Source organism: Vicugna pacos, chromosome 1 (genome assembly GCF_048564905.1).
Source record: "Vicugna pacos chromosome 1, VicPac4, whole genome shotgun sequence".
NCBI lineage: Eukaryota > Metazoa > Chordata > Mammalia > Artiodactyla > Camelidae > Vicugna > Vicugna pacos.
This window is the reverse complement of record NC_132987.1, coordinates 100,056,076-100,083,859: the sequence shown is the minus strand read 5'-3', so window position 1 is coordinate 100,083,859 and position 27,784 is coordinate 100,056,076. Positions and strand designations below refer to the sequence as shown.

At 36.6% G+C, this 27,784-nt stretch overlaps 1 protein-coding gene across 1 annotated transcript; it reads left to right on the top strand.

Annotated features, from left to right (window-relative positions):
- On the top strand, positions 1-27,385 carry NRIP1 (nuclear receptor interacting protein 1). The gene is made up of 2 exons (XM_072967766.1): positions 1-25; positions 20,098-27,385. Exon 2 carries the CDS (start codon positions 20,445-20,447, stop codon positions 23,916-23,918), a length of 3,474 nt encoding a protein of 1,157 aa, XP_072823867.1. The 5' UTR covers positions 1-25; positions 20,098-20,444; the 3' UTR covers positions 23,919-27,385.
- The last annotated feature ends 399 nt before the right edge of the window (positions 27,386-27,784 follow it).

Below are 27,784 nucleotides of genomic sequence, written 5' to 3'. Positions count from 1 at the left end.
TGGTCCAGCTGGTTCTCCCTCTCTTGTAAGTGAAGAAACTTGAGAGACTTAGAGAGTAATTAAGCAAGTTGCCAAGGTTATAGGGTAGTAAGTGACAGGCTCTAGGCTGAACCTTAGATCTTTCAGGTATATGTTGTGATTTCCTCTTATCTAAATGATCCTTTTATGCAGTGTGTGCGTATTTGTGTACGTGAATGAGAATTAGATCTGCCATGTTTTATTTAGCTCAGAAGCTGTACCACTGTTTAATTTGTATAAAATTGGAATAGTTCTTAATCTTTGACTTTTTACTGTTACTTATACTACTCCGATGGTATGAGTTTTAGATTATTTTTCATATTGCTGAAGAAATGCAAGACATGTCAGTATAGTTTAGTTTGTTTTTTTTTCTGAATGGTTTTTGCTTTAGACGGGAATTTACTTTAGAATCTGTTTCCACTTAGGAGTACTTAGGGGAAAACATACACAATGCTATGTGCTTTGCATGTCTTATTTCATTAAATCATTTTTACAGCCCTGTTAATTAGGTAACAGTATCCCCAGAATCTCAAAAAAGTTAATATCTGAACTAAGATTCAAAACCTGAACTCTTAGCTTTAGTGTGTTACCCACTTTTTAGGTATCTTCGAAGTCCACTTTATCTTCACATTATCCCTGTTAGGACAGGACACTGTCAACAATATTTTTCACTGTAAAAAGCAAAGATCATTTGAAAGTCAAGCAAAAATTTTTAGGATTTTTAAAAAATCACATTTCTTTAGCAGAATTGAAATTGATTCATGCCTTATCACTGACAAGATTAATACTTTTCAATAAGCTAATAGTTTTACTTCCTCTAGTTAATGAAAATAAGAAAAACAAGAGCAGGTGGCACTCAAGGGACCTTGCTGTGCCACATAAAAATCTAGCAGTTTTCTTTTAATGGGATAGTGGAATCAACAGACATGTTGCGATTAAGCAGTGTCATATAACTTAAAGTATCAAATCATAATAGTATATATATATAGATATAGATATAGATATATAGTTCTAATTTAGATTGCAGATTCTGCTGTTTAGGAGTTAGAAATGCCAGATTCTCAGTTTGTAGTAGTATTTTATAAAAAGTGGTTTAAAATACCTGAGTATTCAAAACATTTGCAGTGTATGTAGTACTACTTAACTTTGGTTTCCATTATGCTGTTTGATTTTGGAAAGGGTAGATTTTGCCTAATTAGCATAAAATTAAAACAATTATATAAATTATAATTGGTATCTACTAGAGATATGCAGCATAAAGAGGGAAGAAGTAAACTAGCATTTCTTGAGGACTTGCTGTATTGGGTGTTTTGTATATGTTATTCAGTCTTCACAACTATCGTATTAGGTAAGTTGGATTCACACACATTAAACTGAAGCTCAGGCGGATTTACCCAAAGTTACAGAGCAAGTGGATGGACCTCAGTGTTTTTATTTTTAAAGCTCTTGGTATCTTCTAGAAATGAAAACTGGAAGGAATTTTTTACTATATAGATTGTTGGAAGATGTAAAAGAAGATCTGACACAAGTGAAAAAACTGACTCTCAGATTTTCTTCATCTTAAATTGTTGAGAATGGCAGCTCGTGGATTGGAGTGGTATCTAGTCCTGTGAACAGCTAATACAGTACTGTAAAATAGTTTATGAAGGCAAGTTTCTCAGTCCTGATTTTTGTTTGTTTGGTTTTGTTCTCGATTTTAGTTGGTTACTTCCAGTCATCTTTTGTCCTCAGGCCCATCCCTGATAACACCAGGTCTAAATACTTAACACTGCAAAATACAAAGACTACCCTCTGCAGTTGTATGAGTGCTTTTCCTGTTGGCATTCTTTGTAAATAACTAAAAACTGATTATGGAACAGAGAGTTTAAGAAGGTTTAACCATTTTTATCCCTTCTCAGACATAATTTTACTAATGAGATTTGACTGGTATCATCTATCTGATGACCATTTTTCTTAATTATGTAGTTAAAAGGAGAGAGTCAGGGCACATTCTTACATTAGTTTTGTTCTAGTAGGCAGGATTTTGTTCTTCCATTTTGCTGATTATACAGAACTCCACCCAGCCCTTTCATTGTGGACGTGCATTCCAACCATTTCCACTTCACAATGTTTATGCTACTGAAAAATATATTTAGAACAAAAATATTGCCAAATTTGGGGACTTTAAAAAATTATACTGTGGATGTATTTAGTAGATTGAAGAATTTTTTTTTTCTCTCCTTTGCGCCACTCCTGAGTGGATGTACTTTTGTGGGGAGGTGAATGGAGGAGACACTTTACTTGATAAATCAACGTTAGTAATAATTTTGTAGCAAACTTATATTTATAGTTAGACTTTTTGGGGAAACTACTAAATTTTTGACTTAGAAACTTTGAATGATATTCTCTTCTGTAAATAAAATACAGAAACTTACAAGCCATTTCTATGAATATATCATAAACCACAAAACTCACTCAAGCTGAATTTCTAGGTTAAATTGTTTAATTGGTATACTTGCCTCTGTAATTTATTTCAAAATAGGCTTAATTACTTTAGAAAACATTGGTCAGAAAAGGGGAGGAAGTCTTAAAGGCAAAGCTGCCTTTCAATCCTGAATGTGATTTCCTACCATTGCAGATGTAAATGGACAATATTTTTAGTCATCTTTCCAGTGTATTTTGGCAAATCTTTGTCATATGCCTGGGCTCTAAGGATGCTGTGGAGGGAAGTAAATGGAACAATGAATATCATGTTTCCTCTGAATTTTTCTTTCTTGTAAAAGAGTATTCTTTATTCTGTTTATCTTTTGAAAATTCGGTATCACTTATGCAGGTATTTTTAGTTCCTTTGGATATCCATGAAATTATCTCTAAAGCTGAACTGCCAAAAATTTGGAGTGATACTTATAAAAAGTCTCCTTTTTGTGGGCAGGAGAGAAGATGAAAGAAGGCATTGTATTCTCTCAAGTGAGAGTACGTACTTACCCCTGAAGGAGCATCAGTCCTAAATGATGGAGAAGAGAAAGAAGGGCAGAGCAACTGTGTTTAGCAGAAATAAGAACATTCTCAAGAAGGACTTTAAAATAAGGAACCAAAAGAGCTAGAGCCGGGGAGATGCAGTAGAATCTTAGAGGGTCTCATTGAGCCTACTGATCTTGAATGAGTAAAATGAGGCACAAAAAGATGGTAACATATGGTCATTTTTTCTCTCTTCAGTATCTCTCGTAGCCTCAGAGTTCCAGGAGTTGGTCCGTAGGGGCAGATGACCTCACCCAGGTCCGGTTGAAAGGAAGAAGCATGTTACATGCTATGCAGAAAGGAAGTGACTGAGGAGCAGTTGGAGCACTGGAGCAGTGCAACCTTCTGCCTCTTTTTCTTATTTATTCCACCATGGAATAATTGTTATTTCTGATTCCTTCCTTTGGGCAGTTGTTGTTGAAACATTTGGTGCCAAGGCTGTTATCTAGGACCAGGAGCTGCCAAAGTTTATTTAAGAACCGGAGACAGGTGGAAACCCAGTAGTTTACAGCAGCAAATGAAACAAAAGAAGCACCTGGAACCCTTAGGTAGAGCCTGGTCTTAGCTGACCCTGGGTAACCCTGCTTCCCACCCAGCTTGACTAATGAACTTTGACTGCAGGCACTGTAAGAGGGCAATACTGCGTGCTGTTAGAAGCCTTGCCCATTTAGGGGCATGTTTTGCTAGAGATAGTAGAGGTAGCTGAATCAAGATGCCCATTATGGGATATTTTCCTATTTGGCCCTCTGAGCAAGGACCATCTGGTCTTTAATTCCTCACCAACTTCAACATAACCTTCAACATAACACTTGCCTTTGTGCTAGGTTCCACTTGAGAAATTCATTTTCCAGTCTGTTCATTCATATAGCTTGAATACCAGCAGCTCCCTTAAGAGTTTATCACCTTGGCTGTAGCTCCCTGGCATGGACCCTTACTCTCTTCTAATAAATAGGCACAGAACCTAGGTTCTATATTAGTAGGCAGTCCCTCTAAGCTTGCGTTTCTTTCATCCATCCATTCTTGAGGCCTTGAACCTTACTCAGCTCATCTTCTAGGACTTGGAAAGCCCTAGTCTGACCGGCTACTGGGCATTAATATTTGTATTACTAAGTATTATTAATAACCCACCCTATACACATTTCCCAGCATAGGGAACATGGTCTTCACGTCAGTAACGGGAGTCTTTGTAGTTCTGAATGCCAGCAGCATCATAAGTCAGGTAGAATTCATTTAAGTCTTGAGAATTAAAGGATGGAGAAAAGAATTAGGGAAAGTAAACATTTGAGAGGTTAGGAAGGGTGGAGGAAGCAGGAGGAAAGAAGGGACTGAAGGGGAAAAAATACCTGCTTAACGACTGAGACATCACTTGGCTGTTGCCCTTGGCTGGGCTCTAGTGTCGTGAGCTGAACCCACGTGATGGTTGTGAATTTGACTCTGAGGTGTTAGGAAGTGCTCTTGAGTAGTCCAGATATGTTGTCGTCTTAGCAAAATTACAAAGTGGAAGAAGTCAGGAAACTGGACAAGGAAATAGGCCACTTGTGTTCTTTCATGGATCCTTTTTTAACTCAACTGAGAGGAAGACCAATATTTTGTTTTACTTTCCATGTGGGAAGAAACATGAGTCTTCATTTCTTTTCTAGTAGCATGGTCTAAATGAATTGCTCTCTTTTTTGATATAAGAAATGGTTTTTAACATCAGAAAATTTCACTCTCTTCTGCCCACATACACATATAGAATATATATATATTCATGTAAATTCAATAACTTCAGGCTACTTAGCTAATATGAAAATAAAGATTTATCTACTTTTAAATTTAATAGAGTAGAGGGAATATGATAAAACAAATTAAACTGTAAAGTTCTTAAACATCAGTTAAGTTTCACACAACTGCAGGGATAACTTGACGAAAGGACATATTCAGCCAGATGGCCTGTGCTGGCCTCCTTCCCATTCCTGCAAAAGATATGTTACTCACTCCCAGGGTAGCGCAGGGAAAGAGCTGATTATGGAATTAAAACAACCAATGTCCAATTAACCCCTGTTTTGGTCAATGTTTCCTACACAGTTTGGATAATTGGCATACTTTAGTTCCATCAAGGGAAGCAGCTGGTTTATTGGTTATTTCAGGCTCCTGGGAATAAGATATCTGAAATTCTGGTATCAGTGCTGCCCCTACAAACTCTAAGTATGACCTTGGACATCTTATTTACCTCTCTGTGTCATTATCTTTCCCCATTTGAAAAGCGGAGATATGTGTTGGTCGTAGACCGCACATGAGGTGGAGGTACTGTAGGAATAGTGAGGAAGGAGAGTGTAGATATTTCCAGAGGTCTTTAAACCATGGGTTTATTGTCTTACATCGTGTTACTGCAGTACCTGAAGGATGCTGCAATTGCACAGGACCAAAGGCCACTCAGCAAAGCTCAGATACAGGGAGACTTAGAGGCACGCACAGGCTCTTTGGGAATCCCTCTATAGGAAGGTATTGCACTTCCTTGACACTGGAAACCATTTATCAACTCTCTTTACCTTTTTGCCTTCCTCATCTCTGCATCTCTCCCTGCGCCTACTTCATTCTTTTCTCTCAGCATACTGACTCCTTTGTGTGCTAATCTGTAAAATGTGGCATCATTAAAGCAACCCCAAAACTGAAAGTTTTCAGTCTCTTTGAATTACATATCCCAAGAGAGTAAATGAATTGGTCCAGTTTAGACATGTTGCTAGTGTGGTCCATTCCTCTGAGGCTAGTGGTCAGGAAACAGGTTCTTTATGAAAAAAGACTAGGGAAGGAAAAAAATGATAGGTATGTATTACATGAAATTACTCTTTGGTTTAAGTAAACATGTCTTACAGAATTAAAAATTAATTACCTAAGTTATTAAATTACAGATTCACAGTTTTTTGTTTTGGGGGTTTTTGGGGGGGGTTGTTTTGTTTTGGTTTTTCAGGTTATAAACAGAATATACTCTAGCATTTAACAGACAATTTCAAGTGCCTCTAACCTGTTGGGCATGGAGATTCATATGTCATGGACAGTCCCAACTCTTAAGGAGTTTTATGTGGGATGACTGGAAAGTGAAGAAAAATTTTATGAGAAAGCCCTCTGGTCTGATGCTCTGTCCACAAATAATAGAACAGTTAATGCTAATCTAATGCTTAGAAAATGCCAGGTATATTTCACTGAATACAACAGCTTGATGAAGTAGATACTATTATGATTCCTGTTTTAAGCTAGAGAAACTTAGCCCCAGAATGGATAGGTAACTTGGCCAGAGTCACCCACTGATGAATTACAGATCCAGGAATCCAAAGACTGTTCTCTTAACCACTGTGCTTTGTAACCTTCCTAATAAAAACAAGAGACAACAGACAAGATTTTGCAGTAGGAAAAGTAATCCAAAGTTCTCCAGGTGTTACAAAAGTTCGCTTTACCAAATGTTTTCAAATTTACCTTTGTCTGAGTCTGTGGCAATTTAAACTAATAGGAAAGTTTGGCACTTTGAAGACCCTTAATTTGGTTTTGGATAAGCCACTTACTGACCAATTAACCAATCACTCAGAAGTTTTGAACTTTAGTACCCTTGTTTGTTAAAATGCAAATGAAGATAATATAATAATAACCAACCCCAGGAGGAGAATCAAAGAAAACATACCTTGGTGTTTCATTTGAGGAGGAGGTGTGGCTTAAAGCACTTGGGGAAGAGCAGAGCTTTTGTAGTAAACTTAGTAGGCGCCAACAGTCCGCGGTGGAGAGCTCCCAGGAGCTTTTATACACGACTTTGACCAGTCAAGAATTTGTGAAGAATTGCATCTTGGCGGCATCCACCACAGACTGGCGCCCAGGCACATTTGTCTTCCTTTGTTTGCCCTTTGCTAGATTCCTGTCAGCAATGGAATTTAACTATCTTATCTAGACCAGAACAAGGTGATAGATTTCGTCTGTGGAATATGGCGGCTATTTTCTGGTGTTTGAAGGATAAGTGAAGGATTAGCCTTGTTTTCTGTGGCCCCAAAAGACTAATGATCAGAGTAAGAGAAGACAGATTATAGCCTGGTTCAGGGAAGAATTTCATACTGTTGCAGTTGTGCAGATATGAGATGAGTTCTCCGAATAATGGGTAATCCTTGTTCAGCAACCTGCTTGGTGCCCAGACATTGTGATGAGCATGGTTGAATTTTCTCTTTATGGAGGCTCTGTGAAATAGGTATCGGGTTTTGCACATTTATAATAATAAAGCTTCAGGAGTAGTTAACTTACCCAAGGCCAGGCAATTGGTAAGCGAAAGAGCCAGAAATTGAACCCAGAGCCAGCTGATTCCAAGATACCACTTGGAATACAATCCATGGTCACTCAGAGTTTTCATAAATAAAATTAGCCAGCCAGTGTTAGCAAATAGGTTATTAAAGGGGTTGAAGCATTCAGTAGGGATAATTAATTAAGCAGATGACCTTACAACTCTCTGTCCTTTAAATTCTGTGGTCCTGTTATGTTTGTGGAATCTATTTGCTGTTAGGAAAATGATAGCTAGTGGTAGAATCATATAGGAAAATAGGTTTCTCTTCGTAAAAATGACCTGCTCTGCCATTTTTATACAAGTTCTATAAATTTGCATTCCCAGTATTATGGGGGCCAAGATATTTGTCAGTTTAGCTTTAAAAAGAAGTCATTAGTCCAAGTGAATAAAGTGTCTGCCCAAAAAAAAAACCACAACATTTTATGAAAGACAAGGAAATTTGATTTGATAGTGTAATAACTTTAAAACAAATGCCTAAAAAGCTTTTTGGAGTACAGTATGATATGTTTTGTTTTGTTTTGTTTTTAATACATATTAAAGAGCATCTTACTGTACATTTTAGAAAAATGCGTTTTCAAAATTTTATCCATCAAAGTTTGATGTTTTCTGGACTCACATGACTTCTTAGCCTCCTCAGATCTAAGAAACATGATACAGGTTTGATGCACTGTCCTGAACTAAGAGGGGACCTGAAGCTTACTCGTTCAGTACAGGTCAAAGGAATGAATTCCCTTGTCTTTGTGTTGCCATGAGCAGCATGCAGACAGGGAAGAAGTGGAAAAGCCGAGACAATGACATGTTGACTCCTCTTGCATCCGTATTCAAGACCTGCTTGGATAGTGTTTGTTTCTGTTGCATTGGTTTTTAGATTTTCATGCTTAAAATCTTTTAAAAGTAATTTGATCATTTTTACATATTCTGATTGAATCACTTTATAGCGGGATATTGTTTTTATTTAGCCCAAAACAGTAAAAGCTGATACCTGAAGCTCTTCAACAAATACAGGTTCAAATGAAAGAGATCACCCTAAGGATAGCTCTGATTGAATCTTTTTCACACAATTTAAAGGGTTCAGGTTACTTAGTATATGATTATTATCTACTTCAGTGATTCATTTTTCAAACGGATGTAGAGACATGATTTCTCAGTTGTGGTTAATATGCAGTAAAAAGTTAATTCATAAAAGCTTTCTTTCTCCATTTTATTATAACTTTTTTAGGATGAGTTTGGTTTGTCTGATTCTAAGGATTAAATCTTTCATTGTGATGTTTCATCTCTTTAATGCATCTCCATCATAAGAAAATTTAACAATGAAATACTTTAATGTTTAATAGATTTTACTCAACTTATAGAGTGAGTAGTTTGAGAGGGGAAAATGGTGAAAAGCTTTATGCTACCACTATTTTGAAACACTTGCTCATTCTTGATATAATCTGTGGGCATATTAGATCTTAGCTGGGAAGACACTGATTACAGGAAACTAAATTAATATGAACTCTTTTAAAAACAGATGTTAAAATAAAGGTCCTCTTACAAGTATTTAAATCTTGTGCTTCCCTAGCAGAATACTAATCACACGTGTTTTCCAAATCCGCAGAACTTCCTGTGTAGGATGAAATACTTTATTACTCTTTAATTTTGTAGATTTCTTGTTAGTTTATAATCAGGGGGAAAGGATGTCTTAAATTTGAAACCAAACATTATAAATGGTATGATCATATTATTTTAAATCTTAAGGTGCCATAGAATTATGACAGCCCACCCCTCGTTGCACAGCCTAGGAGTCTGGCTTGGTGCATGTTCTACCGGGAAGGTTCTCTCTGCCGGGTGCTGGGACGTAAGGATGACAGAGGCATCATCCTTGTTTACACTGTAGTTGACGGTCAAGCATCCACAAAGCAAAATACAACTTTGTAATGAGATGGGTGAAAGATCTACTGAGTGCTGTGGAGTCCCAGAGATGAAAAGCTGTCCTCAGCCTACACAGTGCAGGGAAGGCTGCTCAAGGAGGGAGGGGGTGAGTCCTCAGCTGAGACTTACAGAATAAAAAAGACACTTTATTCCTTTAGCTTGATTGTAGGCAAATGGAGCATCATTGAATATATGATGCATTTTTCATTCTGATATATTTTATAAAGTGATGGTGGTAGGGATAGTGTGGGTGAGAGGGGAGGGCACTGAGCAGAAGAAGGTTCTGTACTTTTTATTCTGCATCACATTATTTTTCCCACAGTTATGTTTTAGTCATATCCTCATGTGTAATGACAGGATGTTTATGTATATGCTTAAATACAAAAGAAATTGTTCACTTTATATAAATGCTGTAATTGAAAGCATGATAAGTACCAAAATAGTAAAGCAAAATATAAATGGAGGAAATACTGATATAAGAACTTCAGTAATTTATATGGGAGTTGGAAAATACTACAAAACAGAGAAGTAATCAGTGTAGTGTATGTGTGCCAGTCCACATTTCATCATTCTATTTCAGGAGATAAAAAAGAAAGAAAATAAGAAAAATGATGTATGTAATGGAGGTCCTCACAAAGCTGACGTATTTGATTTTTTGGTGTTAAAATGTTTGTTTTATTAAATAATGCTAATAGTAGATACTAGTAGTTGTTTCTCATGATCGTAAGTGCGAACATAAAAGTTGTTCTGAAATATCCTTGGTCCAGGAAGTGGAGTCAGAAAGGCACTGACCTATGTTACCTAGACTGTTCTTCCTGCTGCTTCTCCAGCTCAGAGGAGCCTCTTCTAAAGCCTCCTTATTACACCCACCCCAGTCTGAATCTGAGTGCCAGGTGCCATGGCTAGGGCCATGCAGGCTGTCCCTGCTCGTGGACTGAACATGCCTGAGACCAGAACAGCAGCAAAGCTGGGTCTCAGATTGGCAGTTACTGGCTATAGTTCCTGAGATTATTGCTTCAGATACTTGCTTATGTGTACAGATGAGCAAAAGAGACATTATGGAAAGAAATGGGTGTCAGTTTTACAGTCAAAATGAAACCCTTTAAAGTAAATAGCCTACTGATGGTATGCCCGCATTTTCATCTTCATAGCTGAAGAATGCATTTCAGTGTTTCCTCTTAATTTTTAAAGACAGAAATTCTCCAGGTACATCGTGCATATTCTTGTTGTTTGCTCATTAATCCCCTCCTGGAGTGGGACCCTGTTAGGTTAATTGAGTTCTTCCCTTTACAGATATTATCACTATGTCTGTCTGTCTGTCCATGGATTGCATCTGTTGTGATATTTCTCTGTCACGGACTGACCAAAACCCTCTGTCGTGAAAGCTTTGTGTCCTTTGGCCATTATGGGCAAGTGTGATACCACAATGTTTTTACCGTTTCTGGAAAATCAAGTCAGAGTTCACACAGCAAGAGAGCACTTTGACCCTGGCCCCACGTAAAGAAGAACATACTTATTAATTGATAAGTGATTTCTCTAAATAGACTTTAATATAGTGTATTTTACAAGGAATTATGCTTGTTTTAAAATAGAAAATATGTCAATAGACTTTATGGTCAGAGTTTGATGTACAAATTGGTATCCATAAGTGGTAATTTTGATATTCTGCTTCTGCCTGGGAAAGTAAGTTCCATGTTCAGTGGTACTTAATTTGATAATTTGTTATCCTTTTTCCTTTGTTATTGAGAAACTAGCAGTCCTTCTAGAATAGTACAGTTCTGGTATTTTCATTCAGACCTGTTTAATTCATCAGAAATAATTTTGTAAAATGAAAAACTGATCATTGAGAACATTTACATGTACATGTATGATAATTTGCAAATTATATAAAGCTACAGCAGGTGATACTTGATTTAACAGGGAAAGCTTTTATATTATTAATTTACCCCAACAGCATTATGCATTCTTAAAAAGAATTTCTTGATCAGAATCCTTCACTAAGCACATTTATCATATAACTTTTGGTTTCATTGATGTAATTTAAGATAAATTCAGTATTTTGTTTGAACAGCTGAAACGAAAGACATGGTTTTGTTAGATAATCACACTATTCAGTAATATACTCCATTAAGAATCACTTTTGTTGCTGTTGTTGATAACCAGAGTTTCTTTCTATGTGTATAACTTGGAAATGATCATGGAAGACTATGGATACAGTGTAAAACTTCTCTGGTTGAGCCAATTTTTAGCAATTAAATCTGTGTCTTTGAGAAGAAGTGACCCAAGATATTGAGAAATAGGCCGTTTCCATTTTAGCCGGTACAAAGGCTTGGAGGTATTGGGGAGCATGGTCGATTCAGGAACCTGAAAGTTAAATTAATTTCAAAATGGTGACATGGCAAGGATCAGTGATAACAAATAAATAAATAAATACACAGGCATACATATACATACACACACATAAAAACTCATGATTCTGAAACATACACACACTAGTTTCCTTTCTTATTCTGTGATCTAGTGCAATGTCTTTAGCAGAAGATGCTTTAAAGCAAACAGTGCATAAAGATCTTGTCTTCAAAGATTGGGGACATTTTTAAAGCAGAGTGTACCCAGTAAGTAAATGCAGTGTCTGGTAAGTGTACTAAAAACCCCAGGAGCTTTGATCAAATGCCAGCTGTTACATCAGTTCTGTTGGTAATCTTTCTTACTGATCTGTGACCTTGACCTTGTGCTTATATCTGTATGTCAAATCTATTTTAAGGATGGGGAGACTATAGTTGAGTTTAATAGGATTTATGCTCCTATCTCAAAGGATGTTCCTATATATATATATATATATATATATATATATATAGTGTATTTCATATACTATAAACACTCAAAGAATTCCAGGAGAAGAAAGCACCATTTTCCATTATATTTCATTTTTTTATAGAGATTGGAAAAATATCATGCTTTTCAAAACTGATAGAAAGCACCAGTTACTTTGAAGAGCTATTGCAAAAGCTTAGGAGAAACTATACTCTCTGTGTTATATTTAAACTCTTTTTTTCCACACTTATGTGCCACTAAAAAATTTGTTATTCATTATTTTGTGTCTCTTCAGAGAACTATTGTTTAACTGAAGGTAGTGGACATTGATATTATTGCTAAATAAATATCACATGTACTCTTTATCATATAATATTTTTTCTTCCTGAATTTTTAAAACTATGGTTAGAATTAATTTTACTTAAAAATATTCTAGTTTCTGTGTTTTCAGGATAATGCAACACAGTATCCATTAAGGTGTTCCATTTTGGAATAGAAATTGGCAGTTAAGCTCTTTCTCTAGTTCCTTTGATTCTGTGCATCTTTTTAACTTAAAATCTCCAACTTGATAATCTTAATTTTTATTGTAAATTTAATTTTTATATAAACTATAAAAGCAGAATAAAATGGATAGTGGATTTATTGACTGATTCATCAACATAGCCTTCTGAGGACAATTCGTAACGAAGAAGCTCTTCTTTAAGTTGCTGTATCGTTTATAGGGGATACTTGTTTCTGTCATCAGGACGATGATGTTACCTCTCTCATGCATTTATCTGTGTCGTCAAAGATCTTAAATCTTTACTGTTGCGTTTTATTTAGTATATAGGTATAGCTATTAAGAGATAAGCAAAAGCTCCAGTTAGAATATAAGCTCATGTTTAGCTTTTAAATAAACATCTGTTTGAAATTCTGTGACCCCAGTAAAGAAAGTAGTGAATATTAGTAACTTTTGGAGACTGAGTGGGTAGGGTGTCTGGCTATTTCAAAATTGTTTCCTTCCCCCCAGTTCACTAAATAGACTGAAATATATTGGTCAGTTCTGCTTCCACAACTTTATGACAGCATATCATCGTTCTGGTTAAAGTGCTTGTCATTTTTATCAACTACAATTTGATCAATTACTTAGAATCAAAAAAATAAAAATTTGTATTTGAAGAAGTCCTCCCATACATATGTCCTGTTGAACACCTGAGTGAGTCAAGCATTCATGTCTCCTAGTGAGTCTCTCTTAATAGTGGCACTATTTTACTCCCGTCAAAGTAGCTGACAGCAAGTTAAAGCTGATGGACCTGGAAGGGAGGAGCAAATTTGGCCTTGGGCAAAAATATGTAAGGCCCTCAGGTTGCAGTGGAGAGAAGTCTGGGTGGCTGTTTTACTCACTCCGGTGTCAGTGGCTTCTGTCACTAATCTCCAGAGTGTATTTACACCTGAAATGAGAAGCCCTGGGAGAGGGCGAGAAGCTCTTGTCTAATTTTAAATGCAGAGGCCCTCAGTTGAGCAAAATGTATTTAGGTAAGTTTATTTTCTTGGCACCCATCAGATTAAACAACCACACATCCATATTTTGGTAGATAATACTACAAAGAAAACTATTACCTTAGAATTTAAATTATATCAAAGGACATATACTGATTTTGATTTTTTTTTCAAGAAATTAGAAATACATTCTAATAAATGAAATCTCAGGCCTCTTCCCTTACTATGTCCATATTATTCCCAGCTATGAAATGGCAACAGTTGAATATTTAATTCTTTTTCTTACTGTTTTTTTTTTTTTCAAAAACAAACTTTTCATTTGAAATAGAGGATTCACTGCAGTCTTCGCTTTTCAATGAAGTCCTAGGACTGTTATCTGAAATTTTACTTTCCATTTCTTGTTTTATGTACTTAAGTGTTGTGTTTTATATATTCTAACTTTCCATTGGCCCTTGGTTTCAAAAGCTGATCTCATCCATCTGCATAAGATGTTTGGGGTTACATCTTCTTGATAAATTTTCTTGGGTTTTTATTCCCTGTTCAACTCTTAAAACTTTCAGAGTCTCACCTTAGAAAACACTAAGAGTTCTCTGAATTATTTACCTGAATTTGTATTGCTTAAGTAAAAGGTTCAATAATTAGGACTTTGGAGTCTTCTTAGTACATAGTTATTTTTCTTCTAATGCTTAGGGAAGCATCTTAATGTTTTTCTTATCCTTTACATAAAAAGCATCTCCAAAAATAATCTACAGTGAAATTCAGGTAATATTTTCCAGTAGGAGTAGCCTTTCAATTACTTCTGCATTTTAAGGAACCGCAGCCAAGAATCCAAATTCTCATTAAAGTCACATTGCAGAAATACCTTTAAATTCAATACTCAAACAGGTGTTACTTGATAATGCAAAAGAAATTGGAGGAGATTTCATGGAAACAATTGGAAGTCATGAGGTGTTCATTAGACATAATTTAAATAGCATATAAAGTGACTTTATAGATGTTTAATCACTGAAATGTGTTTTTAATGGACAATTTGATCGCAAGTGAGATACTGAATCCTTTCCTTAAAAACAGCTAGAAAAGACCTTTCTCATTCATTATTTATCTATCCTCAACCAAAAGTAGTTCCACATATAAGAATCCTATTAGACACATCCTTCATTTATCCAAGTAAAGTCTTTTTACTTGGATTTTGCCATTTTAAAAAGTGTTTAAAAATTCAGCAAGCTTTGTCTTTGTTTAATAAACCATTTCCAAATAGAAAATGTAAAACACAATGCAATGGAAGTATTTTACTTCAGAAGGTCAATATTACACCTACTTGGGAACTGTTAGTATGTGAATTATTTACAACTGTCTTTATTGATTAAAGCGCTAAAAAAAAGTTAAGACTTCAACATAATTTCATATTTTGGGGTCCTTTAAAATGCAGTTTTAAAAAAATACACTCTAAATTCAAGCATTTTACAAAAGATTTTACTTAATTAGTCTATGTGTTGAAACTTGGATCTTTGCCAAAATCTATCTATCCCTATGGTCAGGATTCCATGGATTTTTTTTTATGGTTTAGTTTGATTTTATTATTTTTTTAAATAATTCTGTCCTGCTGCAACAATAATTTTTTTCACTCCATGCTAGTGGACCAGTAAAATCTCAGCTTTATCAGATTTAAAAGATATTTTATGCTTACAAACAATTTTAAATCAATAAAAGGAAAATTCCTTTATAATTTTAATACTGTAAAATGGTTATACATAAATTTTATTAAGTTGTCTTGAAGTGTATTAGCCCTTGGTATACTATCAGGGTTTTTGGACCCAGTTTTTGTTTATGAAGTTGTTTTTGCTTGTTTGTTATTTGTGGTTTATATTTCCAAGTGTTAGGAAGGATTATATTGTATGACTTTTATTCTTTTTTAAAGTTTCAGTGAATGTGTTTTTAGTAGAAAAAAACATTGTATCTTGCTATTACCATTTGTGTCCATTGGAACTTTTTGTAAAATCAAACATGCATTATGGGATGGTATTTTTTGTTTCCCATCCGTAATATCAAAGAGGAAAAAGTTGGCATAGGAAGATGCTTCAATTAGATGAATCAGACAGTGAGTGCAAAGAGGCTGATAGTAGCATTGTCGACGTGATTGATGATGGTGACGTTGATTGTATAAGCAATATCTCTGACTGTTTCTTCAGATGACAATATCCTAAATGACTTTTCTCAAACTTAAGAATCAATGAGTGAACAGAATATAGTTCTTTTTTCCTCCAGCTTGATTGAGATATAGTTGACATTTAACATTGTGTAAGTTTAAGGTGTATAATGTGATGATTTGATGTGCACATATATTGCAAAATTATTACCAAAGTAAGGTTAGTTGACATAGCCATCACCTCACAGAGTTACCATAACAATGTAGTTCTAAAGGCAAAAAGGAAATACAGTATTTTCCTCCAGTTGCGTAATAGGAAGGACTCCATCGCTCAGTATTTTGTGACAAGAAACCTCGCCTGTCCTGTCTTGCTCAAAGAATATATGGCAGTATTCCTTCTTTTATGATGTTAGCACACCCAATTTTTTTTATAAACAGTTCATAAATGGACAAATACTGAAGCTGGTGTGTTATAAGAGAGATTGGAGGAAAATAAATGACATGGAAATGAAATAACCCACTAGATTTATTGCTGTAACACCAGTTACAGTTGTTCTTAATAAATTTAAAAATAAAAAATATTTTTCAATTATGGGACAAGGAAGATTTCTGTCTTTCGTGCTTCAACATAATTTTGAGCTGTCAGAATTTCTCAAAGTAACATGTTTTGAATTATACAAGTACAAAAAGAAGACTCAGAAGTGATGATTAAACTAGAAACTCACAGACATGCACTTGAAGTCTGGAATGTGTATTAACAATGCGTTTCCAGGTTTGTGCATGACAGTAGATGAGCTCTCAGTTCCAAAGTGCCTCCATTTTGGATATGTTGTCCTTCAAAAGCAGCAAAATATGGAATTAAGAATTGGATTTGCTCAAAGCATAAATACAATACAGGAATAGACTCACAGACATAGAATACAAACTTGTGGTTGCCAAGGGGACAGGGGGTGGGAAGAGATAGCCTGGGATTTCAAAATTGTAGAATAGGTAAACAAGATTATACTGTAAAGCACAGGGAAATATATACAAGATCTTATGGTAGCTCACAGAGAAAAAAATGTGACAATGAATATATATATGTTCATGTATAACTGAAAAATTGTGCCCTACACTGGAATTTGACACAACATTGTAAAATGATTATAAGTCAATAAAAAATGTTAAAAAGAAAAAAGCAAAAAATAATAAAATAATGCCATCTGGATGGACCTGGAGATCATCACACTAAGTGAAGTAAGCCAGAAAGAGAAAGAAAAATATCATATGATATCATTTATATGTGGAATCTTAAAAAAAGACACAGATGAACTTATTTACAAAACAGAAAAAAACTCACAGACAGAGAACAAACTTACGATTACCCAGGGGTAAAGGGGGTGGGAACGGATAAATTGGGAGGTCAAGATTTGCAGATACTAACTACTATATATAAAATAGATAAACAAGTTTATACTGCGTAGCACAGGGAACTATATTCGATATCTTGTGGTAACCTATAATAAAAAAAAGAATATGAAAACAAACAAAAAAAAAGAATTAGGTTTGCTATGTATAAATTTTTATTAAAAATTCTGATGAGTTTTGCATTATCCTTTCACTCTTCTGTAAATTATTCATCAGTTGACTTAAATGGTAATAAAATGTTTGTTAGACCCAGAAGATAAATGGTAATGATTATTTATCTCAGTATACTGAAGGTTAAATGAATTCATTAAAATTGTAAAGAGCTGATTTTGATTTAGAACAATAATTCCAAAATCAAATTTAAGTCACTCTTTGCCATAATAAATATTACACTATATGTTTTGTTAAAATCAGAAAATCTTTTTCTAAAAATTTTATAGAACCACCCTATAAAAGTGACAACTAAGTTGAAATAAACATTGTCCAGTCAGCTTTTATTTTATCACTGGGTAGGTTTTATTTTTTTTTTCCATTCATGTGTGTGTGTGTATGTGTGTGTGTATGTGTGTGTGTGTGTGTGTATTCTTAGTGCTTATTAAAAGAAATATTTCTTCACTTTGTCTCTCTACCAACCTAATGTTTAAATACAGGATATTAGTATAATGTATTTTAGTTTCTAAACTAAATTTTTCCTTCTAAACCTTATGAGTTGCAAAATTTGTGATGCCTTCATTTGTATTTTTTTCTTTTTTATTTGTTTGACCCCTCAGAACTTTTACCCTCTTCTTCTTACCCTCCGTAAACCAAATGTTTTGGATAATTCTGTTACCTTTCCACAGAAATCACTTAACAAGTGTTTGCCATACAAGTGAAATCTCTTCTTTATTGTGTTTATGAAGAGAACATTGAATGTCTTTAAATAGACATGTATATAAGCTCTAAAAAAATTATTATTGAAGTTAGAAATAAACCAGTAGATCCACGGAGAAGCCAAGGAATCACAGTATTTTATAATTTAAATATATTACTTGCAAATCTCTAAAGAAGCCTAATTCTTAAATATGTGTTGACATTTTGGTATTTTTAACTGTACTCAAGTAGTGTCCAATACCCGGGAACGTTCTGAAGTGATCTGTGTATAAAATCCAGCAAGCTGAGTATATGTTGGTGATTCAGAAATAATGTGGGTGTCTTTCCACTAAAAGAAAATGAGGCAGGTTAATGCTAGCTTTAAGTCAAGTGATTTTAACCTTATAAAGTCTTTATTAAGTAGTGATAATATTTTACACTATACCCTAATATCTGTAGGTCCCAATGAGCTGTACCGTATCCAAGTATTAGAGCCTCCCTTTTCTTCCCCCCCAAAATTTCTCAGTTAAATTCTGTGCTATAGAAGGGAAAAGACAGGCTGGGGAAAGGTAGGAAGGGTTGTTGTTAATGATGTCTCTCTCTTCAGTTGTTTACGAGAGAGAAAAGGACATTACGTGAAGAAATTTGGCTCACTCAGGTCCCTGAGGAGCTTTTAATAGTAGGGTCTGAGTGAATTCCAGCCTCAGGAGGTCTCAGAATTCCTGCTTTCTGAGGCGTTTCATTTTCTGCTAGTAGGGAATGGCGGTGGGTGTTGTCCCCGAGTGCGCCTGAAGCAGCTTCTCAGTAACCATAATCTGTGCTTTACAGATTGATCTTTTTAACAAACAGGTTTCTATGAAAAGCTCTGTTCCTCTTACTTGCTTCACGTAATTGGTGCCATTTATAGACTTTTCTTTTCAAATAAATTAACAAAAAATAACTACTTTAACTTAGAATTTTCTGTAGGCAGTTATTCCTCTGTCCTTCGTAGCTATTCTAAATGTTTCTTGCCCGCTTTTGTACAGGACAGCGTGACTGCTTAGCGTATACACATAGTTACACGTGTATGTGTTAGAGTAGCCACATTCTCTAAACCAAAAATTAGTGCAAGTATCTTGACACATTTTCTTTTCAATAATGACTTTGATTTGTGAATCTTTTAAAGGCGTTTTCAAATCACAGATAATATTTTAATTCATCTAACCTTATTAACAACAAATTCACACAAAAAGAAATAGCATGAGTAGGGAGATGAGTATTTTATATTAGGAACATTCTAGAAACTTAGGGTTATAGGTTCACCTGTCACCTATATTCTGCAGCTGCTAGGAATGGAGCTCATATTAAAATTTCTACGTAGAGCACATGTGTAAGGATTTTAAAACAGACACATTAAACCTTTGATAGACCTGAATGATCATCCAAAGAATCACTGTTGTCAGTAAGTCACGGTGAAAACTGAGAGAGAGTAAGCCTGTGATATATTTAAATGTTTATGAATATGACTAGGGCTATCACACTTGTGTAGGCCTACAAAATAATCTTATGCTTGTTAGGGCTTCCAATTCTTTGAAAACAGAAATTCTACAAATTACTTATGGAACGTCTGATGTCTGGAGGATGATGTGTATCAGAAGAGAATCTGTTCTGTACGCCTCAAGCCCACATAAAACTTACTAGATGAGTTTGTGTCATGTGGGTCTCTTTTCCTTTCTCTACGCTTCTTTTGTTCCTTCCTAAGCTCCCAGTAATGTAAGGTCGCTAGTTCTAGCCCCTTACAGAGCTGCAGTGCTATAGAAAAGACTGAGCCTTTCTCTCGATGTGCAGAAAGGTGCTTATGAAAATTCAAAAATTTGGAGGGCTTTGGAAGACAGTTATATAGCGTTAAAGTATTTTCTCATTTCTAATTGATTGGATCATTTTAACAATATGAATTGATCCAGAGGATTTCCAGTAGAGATTTCCAATTTAATAGGAATGGCAATGAAATAGAGACTAAAGAAATGACTATAATACATGTATATGTATATTTTAGTGTATATATATATATATATATATGTGTGTGTGTGTATATACACATATAAACTTGAAAGTGCTCTATTCTTTTGCTTAAAAATATCATAGCATAATTCTAACTCTTTACCCTCTTAACTGTTTTTTATTTTTTATTTTTTTTTAGAACACTGATATTTACATTTATCGGAGAACAAAAGATGAAGAAGGAGAAGCAGTGCACCCACTAAGGACTGTCTGCTGCTGCTGCCGCCTGTGTGTTAAGGAATTCTGCTGCTGCTGCTTGCCTGGGAGTTGATCAGCTCTGCGGCTGGACTGCATTGGAGTCCGCCTGCCTTTTATCTCGTCATTGCCAGCAGTAATCCGGGTCGGAATGTAACAGTGCATCTCTGTCTAATTACTATGGAAGGTGATAAACTGACACTCACTTATTAAAGTTACATCTCATTCACCCACAGAAAACCATCTTTAAAGTGAATAGAAACCAAGCCCTTGTGAACACTTCTATTGAACATGACTCATGGAGAAGAGCTTGGCTCTGATGTGCACCAGGATTCTATTGTTTTAACTTACCTAGAAGGATTACTAATGCATCAGGCAGCAGAGGGATCAGGTACTGCCGTCGACAAAAAGTCTGCTGGGCGTAATGAAGAAGATCAGAACTTTAACATTTCTAGTAGTGCGTTTCCCACCTGTCCAGGTAATGGTCCAGTTCTCAATTCACATGCGTATCAGGGATCTGGCATGCTGCATCTCAAAAAAGCCAGACTACTGCAGTCTTCTGAGGACTGGAATGCAGCGAAGCGGAAGAGGCTGTCTGATTCCATCGTAAATTTAAACGTGAAGAAGGAGGCTTTGCTGGCCGGCATGGTTGACAATGTGCCTAAAGGCAAACAGGATAGCACATTACTGGCCTCTTTGCTTCAGTCGTTCAGCTCCAGGCTGCAGACTGTTGCTCTGTCACAACAAATTAGGCAGAGCCTCAAGGAGCAAGGATATGCCCTCAGTCATGATCCTTTAAAAATGGAGAAAGATTTAAGGTGCTACGGTGTTGCATCAAGTCATTTAAAAACTTTGTTGAAGAAAAGTAAAGCTAAAGATCAAAAGCCTGATACCAGTCTCCCTGATGTAACTAAAAACCTCATCAGAGACAGGTTCGCAGAGTCGCCTCATCACGTTGGGCAGAGTGGAACGAAGGTCATGAGTGAACCTTTGTCGTGTGCGGCCAGATTGCAGGCTGTTGCGAGCATGGTGGAGAAAAGGGCTAGTCCCGCCACTTCGCCCAAGCCTAGTGTCGCTTGTAGCCAGCTCGCTTTACTCCTTTCCAGCGAGGCTCATTTACAGCAGTATTCTCGAGAACATGCTTTAAAAACACAAAATGCAAATCAAGCAGCGAGTGAAAGACTGGCTGCTATGGCCAGGTTGCAAGAAAATGGCCAGAAGGATGTCGGCAGTTTCCAGCTCTCAAAAGGAGTGTCAGGCCATCTTAACGGTCAGGCTAGAACATCATCAAACAAACTAATGGCTAGCAAAGGTACCGCGTTTCCAAGTCCGATGGGTATCGTTCCTTCCTCCCCCAAAAATGCAGGCTATAAGAACTCACTGGAAAGAAACAACATAAAACAAGCTGCTAATAACAGTCTGCTTCTACACCTTCTCAAAAGCCAGACCATCCCTAAGCCAATGAACGGACACAGTCACAGCGAGAGAGGAAGCGTTTTCGAGGACAGCAGTACACCTACAACTATTGACGAGTACTCGGATAACAATCCTAGTTTTACAGATGATAGCAGTGGTGACGAAAGCTCTTATTCCAACTGTGTTCCCATAGACCTGTCTTGCAAACACCGAATCGAAAAGCCCGCACCCGACCAGCCTGTTTCTCTGGATAACTTAACCCAGTCCTTGCTAAACACTTGGGATCCGAAAGTCCCCGAAGTAGATCTCAAAGAAGATCAAGATACCTCAAAGAATTCTAAGCTAAATTCACACCAGAAAGTAACCCTCCTTCAGTTGCTACTTGGCCATAAGAATGAAGAAAACGTAGAAAGAAACAGCAGTCCTCAGGAAGTGCACGCCGAGGTGACGAAGTGCAGGACGCAGAAGTACACGAGGACGTCTGTGATAGAAAGCCCCGGTACCAGTAGGACTACCCCAGTGAGCACTCCACCGCTGCTTGCATCCGCCAAAGCAGAGTCTCCCATCAATCTTTCCCAACACTCGCTGGTCATCAGGTGGAATTCCCCACCATATGCCTGTGGCCCCCAGTCCGAAAGGCCAACGAATACTGCATCTGACCACTTGATGGACCTGACAAAGAGCAAAGAATCGCAAGGAGAGAAACCAGTCCAAAATGAAGGTGCACAAAACCCTGCAACTTTCAGTGCCAGTAAGCTGTTACAGAATTTAGCGCAGTGTGGAATGCAGTCTTCCATGTCGGGGGAAGAGCAGAGACCCAGCAAGCAGCTGCTCGGTGTAAACACAGACAGGCCTACAGGTGTGATTGACAGATTAAACAGCCCTCTGCTCTCCAGTAAAACAAATACAGCTGAAGAAAGTAAAGCGTTCGGCAGTCCGGCAACAGGTCCTGAGCCAGGACTCTCTGGTTCAGAAATAGAAAATCTCCTTGAAAGGCGCACTGTCCTCCAGTTGCTCCTGGGAAACCCCAACAAAGGGAAGAGTGAAAAAAAAGAAAGGGTTCCCTTAAGAGATGAAAGCACTCAGGAACACACGGATAGAGCTTTAAGTGAACAAATCTTGATGGTGAAAATAAAGTCTGAGCCTTGTGACGACTTACAGACTCACAACACCAATGCACACTTGAGCCACGATGCTACTAAGGACGCCCCGTTCTTGGGGATGGCTCCTCCGGGGCAGAGAAGCGCTGCTGCCTTACCGGCATCCGAGGACTTTAAATCGGAGCCCGTCTCACCTCAGGATTTTTCTTTCTCAAGGAACGGTCTGCTCAGTCGACTGCTGAGACAAAATCAAGAGAGTTACCTGGCCGATGACCTGGACACCAGTCAGAGAAATAGTGAACTGACGCTTCTAGAGTCAAAGAATCTTTGCATGGCCCCTAAGAAAAGGAAGCTTTATAGTGAGCCCTTAGAAAATCCATTTAAAAAGGTGAAAAATAACACAGTCGATGCTGCAAACAGTCACAGTGCCCCGGAGGCACTGTACGGGTCCTTGCTTAACCAGCAAGAGCTGAAGTTGAGCCGAAGTGATCTTGAATTTAAATATCCTGCCAGTCACGGCTCAGCCAGTGAAAGCGAGCCTCGGAATTGGGCCAGAGAGAGCAAAAGCTTCAATGTTCTGAAACAGCTGCTTCTCTCAGAGAACTGTGTGAGAGATCTGTCCCAGCACAGGAGTGACTCTGTCGTCGACAGTAAAAAGAAAGGACACAAAAATAACGTGACCAACAGCAGGCCTGAATTCAGCATTTCCTCTCTCACTGGACTGATGTGCAGTGCTGCCCAGCCCAGCAGCGGCATGGACAGCAGGACATTCCCGTACCCGGGAGCGGCAAAAACGCCTGCCAGCCCTCCTTTCCCCGAGCCCGTGGGCTGCACGGGGTCTCGACCTGAGTCTGGGCTTGTGAATGGGTGTTCCGTGCCCAGTGAGAAGGGACCCATTAAGTGGGTCATCGCAGATGCGGACAAGAATGAGTACGACAAAGACTCCCCTAGACTGACCAAAACTAACCCGATACTGTATTACATGCTCCAGAAAGGGGGCAGTTCTGTTACCAGTCGAGAAACACAGGACAAGGACATTTGGAGGGAGCCTTCATCTGCTGAAAGTATCTCACAGGTTACAGTCAAAGAAGAGTTATTTCCTGCTGCAGAAACTAAAGCTTCTTTCTTTAATTTAAGAAGCCCTTATAATAGCCATATGGGAAATAATGCCTCTTGCCCACACAGCGCAAATGGAGAAGTTTATGGACTTCTGGGAAACATGCTAACAATAAAAAAGGAATCAGAATAAAATGTACCTGCCATCCATCTTTGGATCTTTCTAAAACTAACTAGTATGAACTTGAGATCTGTATAAATAAGCGCATGATTTGAGAAAAAAGCATGGTATAATTGAAGCTTTTTTTATTTTGAAAAGTATTGGTTACTGGTGATGTTTAAATCTGCATACTCCTTTTTGCTTTATGTTAGATGTCATGAGGAAGCTACTGAACTAGCAATTGGTGGTTTAACACTTCTGTATGCATCAGACAACAACTGTGAGTAGCTATGAATGATATTCTTTTATAATCACAAATAATAGGAATAATTAAAAGGTAAATCTCCCTCCACCATGGATTAATGCATTTTGCTGCCTTTATTAGGGTACTTTATTTTGTTTTTCAGAAGTCAGCCTGCATAATACATTTTTTAAGTCCCAAATTGTTAAATGATAACTCTTTAAAGGATAATTATTGAATTAAAAAAACCCTAGTGCTGATTCACTTCTCATTCAGTTCAAAAACAAATTAGAAAAAAATATGCTTACATTTTTCACTTTTGCTAAAAAGAAAAAAAAATTATTTTTAACTCTTGGAAAGGATTTTATGGTTCCCCAAAGTGTCTGTCCCACCCCAATCGTTTTCAATATACTGTATTTCTTTAAACCTTGTACTACTTAGTAAAAATTGATTACAGTTGATGGAAATTTGATAGATCCTTTAAAAAAAAAAAAGGCGGATTTCCATTTTTGTATTTTAACTACTTTACTAAATTGATATTCCTCCTTTTACAGAATTAGGAAAGTTAATATTTATCTTCAGGTGGTTTCCTGAATAGTTGAATATTTAAGAAGTTGTTTTTAACAGAAGCAAAATGGCTTTTCTTTGGACAGTTTACACCATCTCTTGTAAAAGCTACTTCTTACCATTTCTGTGGTACCTGTGAGTTTTATGACCAGGGTTTCTTAAAGCTGGACTCAGACCACCTGCGCTAGAGTCATCTGGAGCACTCATTTTAAAATGCAGGTTCCTAGGCAGCCTCTCAGCTCTCCAGAACAAGAATCTCTGCTAAGTGGACCTGGGCATCTTCCATCTGCCTCTCAGCACACTCCCCAGGTGTTTCTTCTGGGAACCATTGCTTATGACTCTCAGAACACAGGACTGCAAACAGACTATTTGATGCCTGTATTTTCCCCAGTACAGTCACACATCAACTCAAAATTTGCAGTATTGTACTTCATGTATTACTGTTATGTCTTTGGAAATCGAGTTCAGAATACTTTTTATGACCAAAAAATTGGGTGGAGGGGACAACTTTCATATCTGGCTCAACATCTCAGGAAAATCTGTGATTATTATGTGTTCTAATGAGTAACATCTACTTAATTAGCCTTAGGGATGGAACAACAGGGCCACTTACCAAACTCAGGTGATTCCAGGATGGTTCAGAAACTCCTCCTGAATAATACATCCTTAACTTCTATTAAAACCATCGTCCTAAGAACAGTGCTGACAAAGATGAAAACATTTATTTCAAACCCAAGAAAGGCACTCAACTCAGACTAAACGAAAAAGTACAAAGGGCACATATACATGACAGAATTGTACACAGTCACTCCATCAGATCTATTATTTTAAAGTAGTGCTTAAAGTACACATTGATGTGTTCTTGGAAGAACTTAATATATTATTGAGCCACATGGTGTTTCTATCTTGAAACAAGCCCATAGTTTTCAGTTCAGTTTTTACAATCCACAATTCATTCACCAGATATTTTTGGTTTTAATTGTGAACCAGGTTAGCAACTGACCTGTCAAAAAATTGTTATATAATCAACTATTAATTAGAAGGAAATCTATTTGAAGTTGTTCTACTTGAAATTGTTTCTAAGACTTTTATATTTAAAATGGGTGTTATTTCCTAATGTGATCTAAAACCCTAAATGATTATTTTTTTTTCTCAAAATGATTTGTAAATAGTTACTGGGTATGTTGTAAGATAACAGGAGTGACTAGAATGCTGCGTCACAAAGAGAAGAAGGCAAATGCTTGTTCTGAAGTGGAAATTCCACTGGCCAGTGAGTAGATTCAGCTCCATCCCATATTTACTCTGTGACAATCTTACTGTCTACATGATATAAATTAGTTCTTAAACAAGTCATTTTTTTTCTGCCACTGTGAAAGGTCTGGAACCTCAGAAGTATGCTAGGAAAAATTTTGGTATTCCCGTTTGGTTAAGGGAAAATGTTTTTTTTTAACAAGGGAGTGAAATTTAGGTCAGGAAAAAGAACATCACAGGCCAGCATTGCTTTTTTGTTTGTTTCGTTGATTGGTTGTTTTTGTTGTTATTGTTGTCAACAGTTAAAGAAATGAAGATACATGATACATAAATAAACGTGACCACAGAGAAAGCAGTTCTGATTTACTAGAGAGTGTCCCCAATTTGAGTTCAGTATGATTTTAAAGAAGAGCAGTGAGAAAGGGCGTACATCCATAAGTTCACTTTGTTTATGGCTGTGTAGATACAAGGATGCACATACACACATTTTCAAGGACTATTTTTAGATATCTAGACAATTTCTTCCCAATAAAGTCATTTGTGAAAGGGTACTACAGTTCTCATTGACATCAGTAAGATAGCATTACCTGTTTATTCTCTGCTGCATCTTACGGAAGAGTAAACTGGTGAGAGTATATATTTTATATATATATATATAATATGTATATATATATATTGACTTGTTACATGAAGATGTTAAAATCGGTTTTTAAAGGTGATGTAAATAGTGATTTCCTTAATGAGAAAATACATATTTTGTATTGTTCTAATGCAACAGAAAAGCCTTTTAATCTCTTTGGTTTCTGTATATTCCATGTATAAGTGTAAATATAATTGGACAGGTTTAAAAATTGTGCATGTATGTATACAGTTGCAAGTCTGGACAAATGTATAGAATAAACCTTTTATTTAAGTTGTGATTACCTGCTGCATGAAAAGTGCATGGGGGACCCTGTGCATCTGTGCATTTGGCAAAAATGTCTTAACAAGTCAGATCAGATGTTCATCCCAACATGACAGTATTCCATTTCTGGACACGGCTTCTGTGGTTTCAGCTTTGTGAAAGAACGTGCTTTGAATCCAAGGGTCTTAAAACTTTTTAAGTCAAGTCAACCACTTTTCGTCATAAAGAGTTCACACAGCTACTTTCATGAATTTTTTAATTCCATTGGAAACATAATAATATACCAGGAGTATTCCAGTATCCTGGAATATAGGCGCATTACCGTTCATGGTATGAATTCTGGGGTTTACACAACCAATTTTGATGCAATCTGCTCAGAAATATGATTTGTCATTTTTATTAGAATTTAATTTCTTCATGTGATGTCATGAAACTGTACATACTGCAGTGTGAATTTTTGTTTTGTTTTTTTAATCTTTTAGTGTTTACTTCCTGCAGTGAATTTGAATAAATGAGGAAAAAAAAATCGGCATCGTCTCTGGTTTGAAATGGCTGTTATTTTGTGGCCTTTCTCTGATTTTCAGACTTTCCATAAACTTTAAAGTCTCTGGTCATGAAAATAACAATCAGTCTTCAAGGATGCTTGGTCCTTCTCAGAAAAAAATTGAGGAAAAAAAGAAGGTGGCCAGTGAGTGAGTGTATCTAGAGACAGGCAATTGAAGCATAGCCCAGAAAGACAGCCAGCCAGTAGCCTGTCCTGCCTAGCTTTGATCCTGTTGTTTGGTGTGTAACTGTACAGTCGTTATAGATTTTTAAAGTGGGAAAAAGTTTGTACAGTGTTCAAAAATAAAGTTGATTTGATACAAACTTGTTATAAGATAAGGTTTTATTAGGTTTCTATCTAAAATTCAATGAGTGTTAAGTTTATTTTAAATA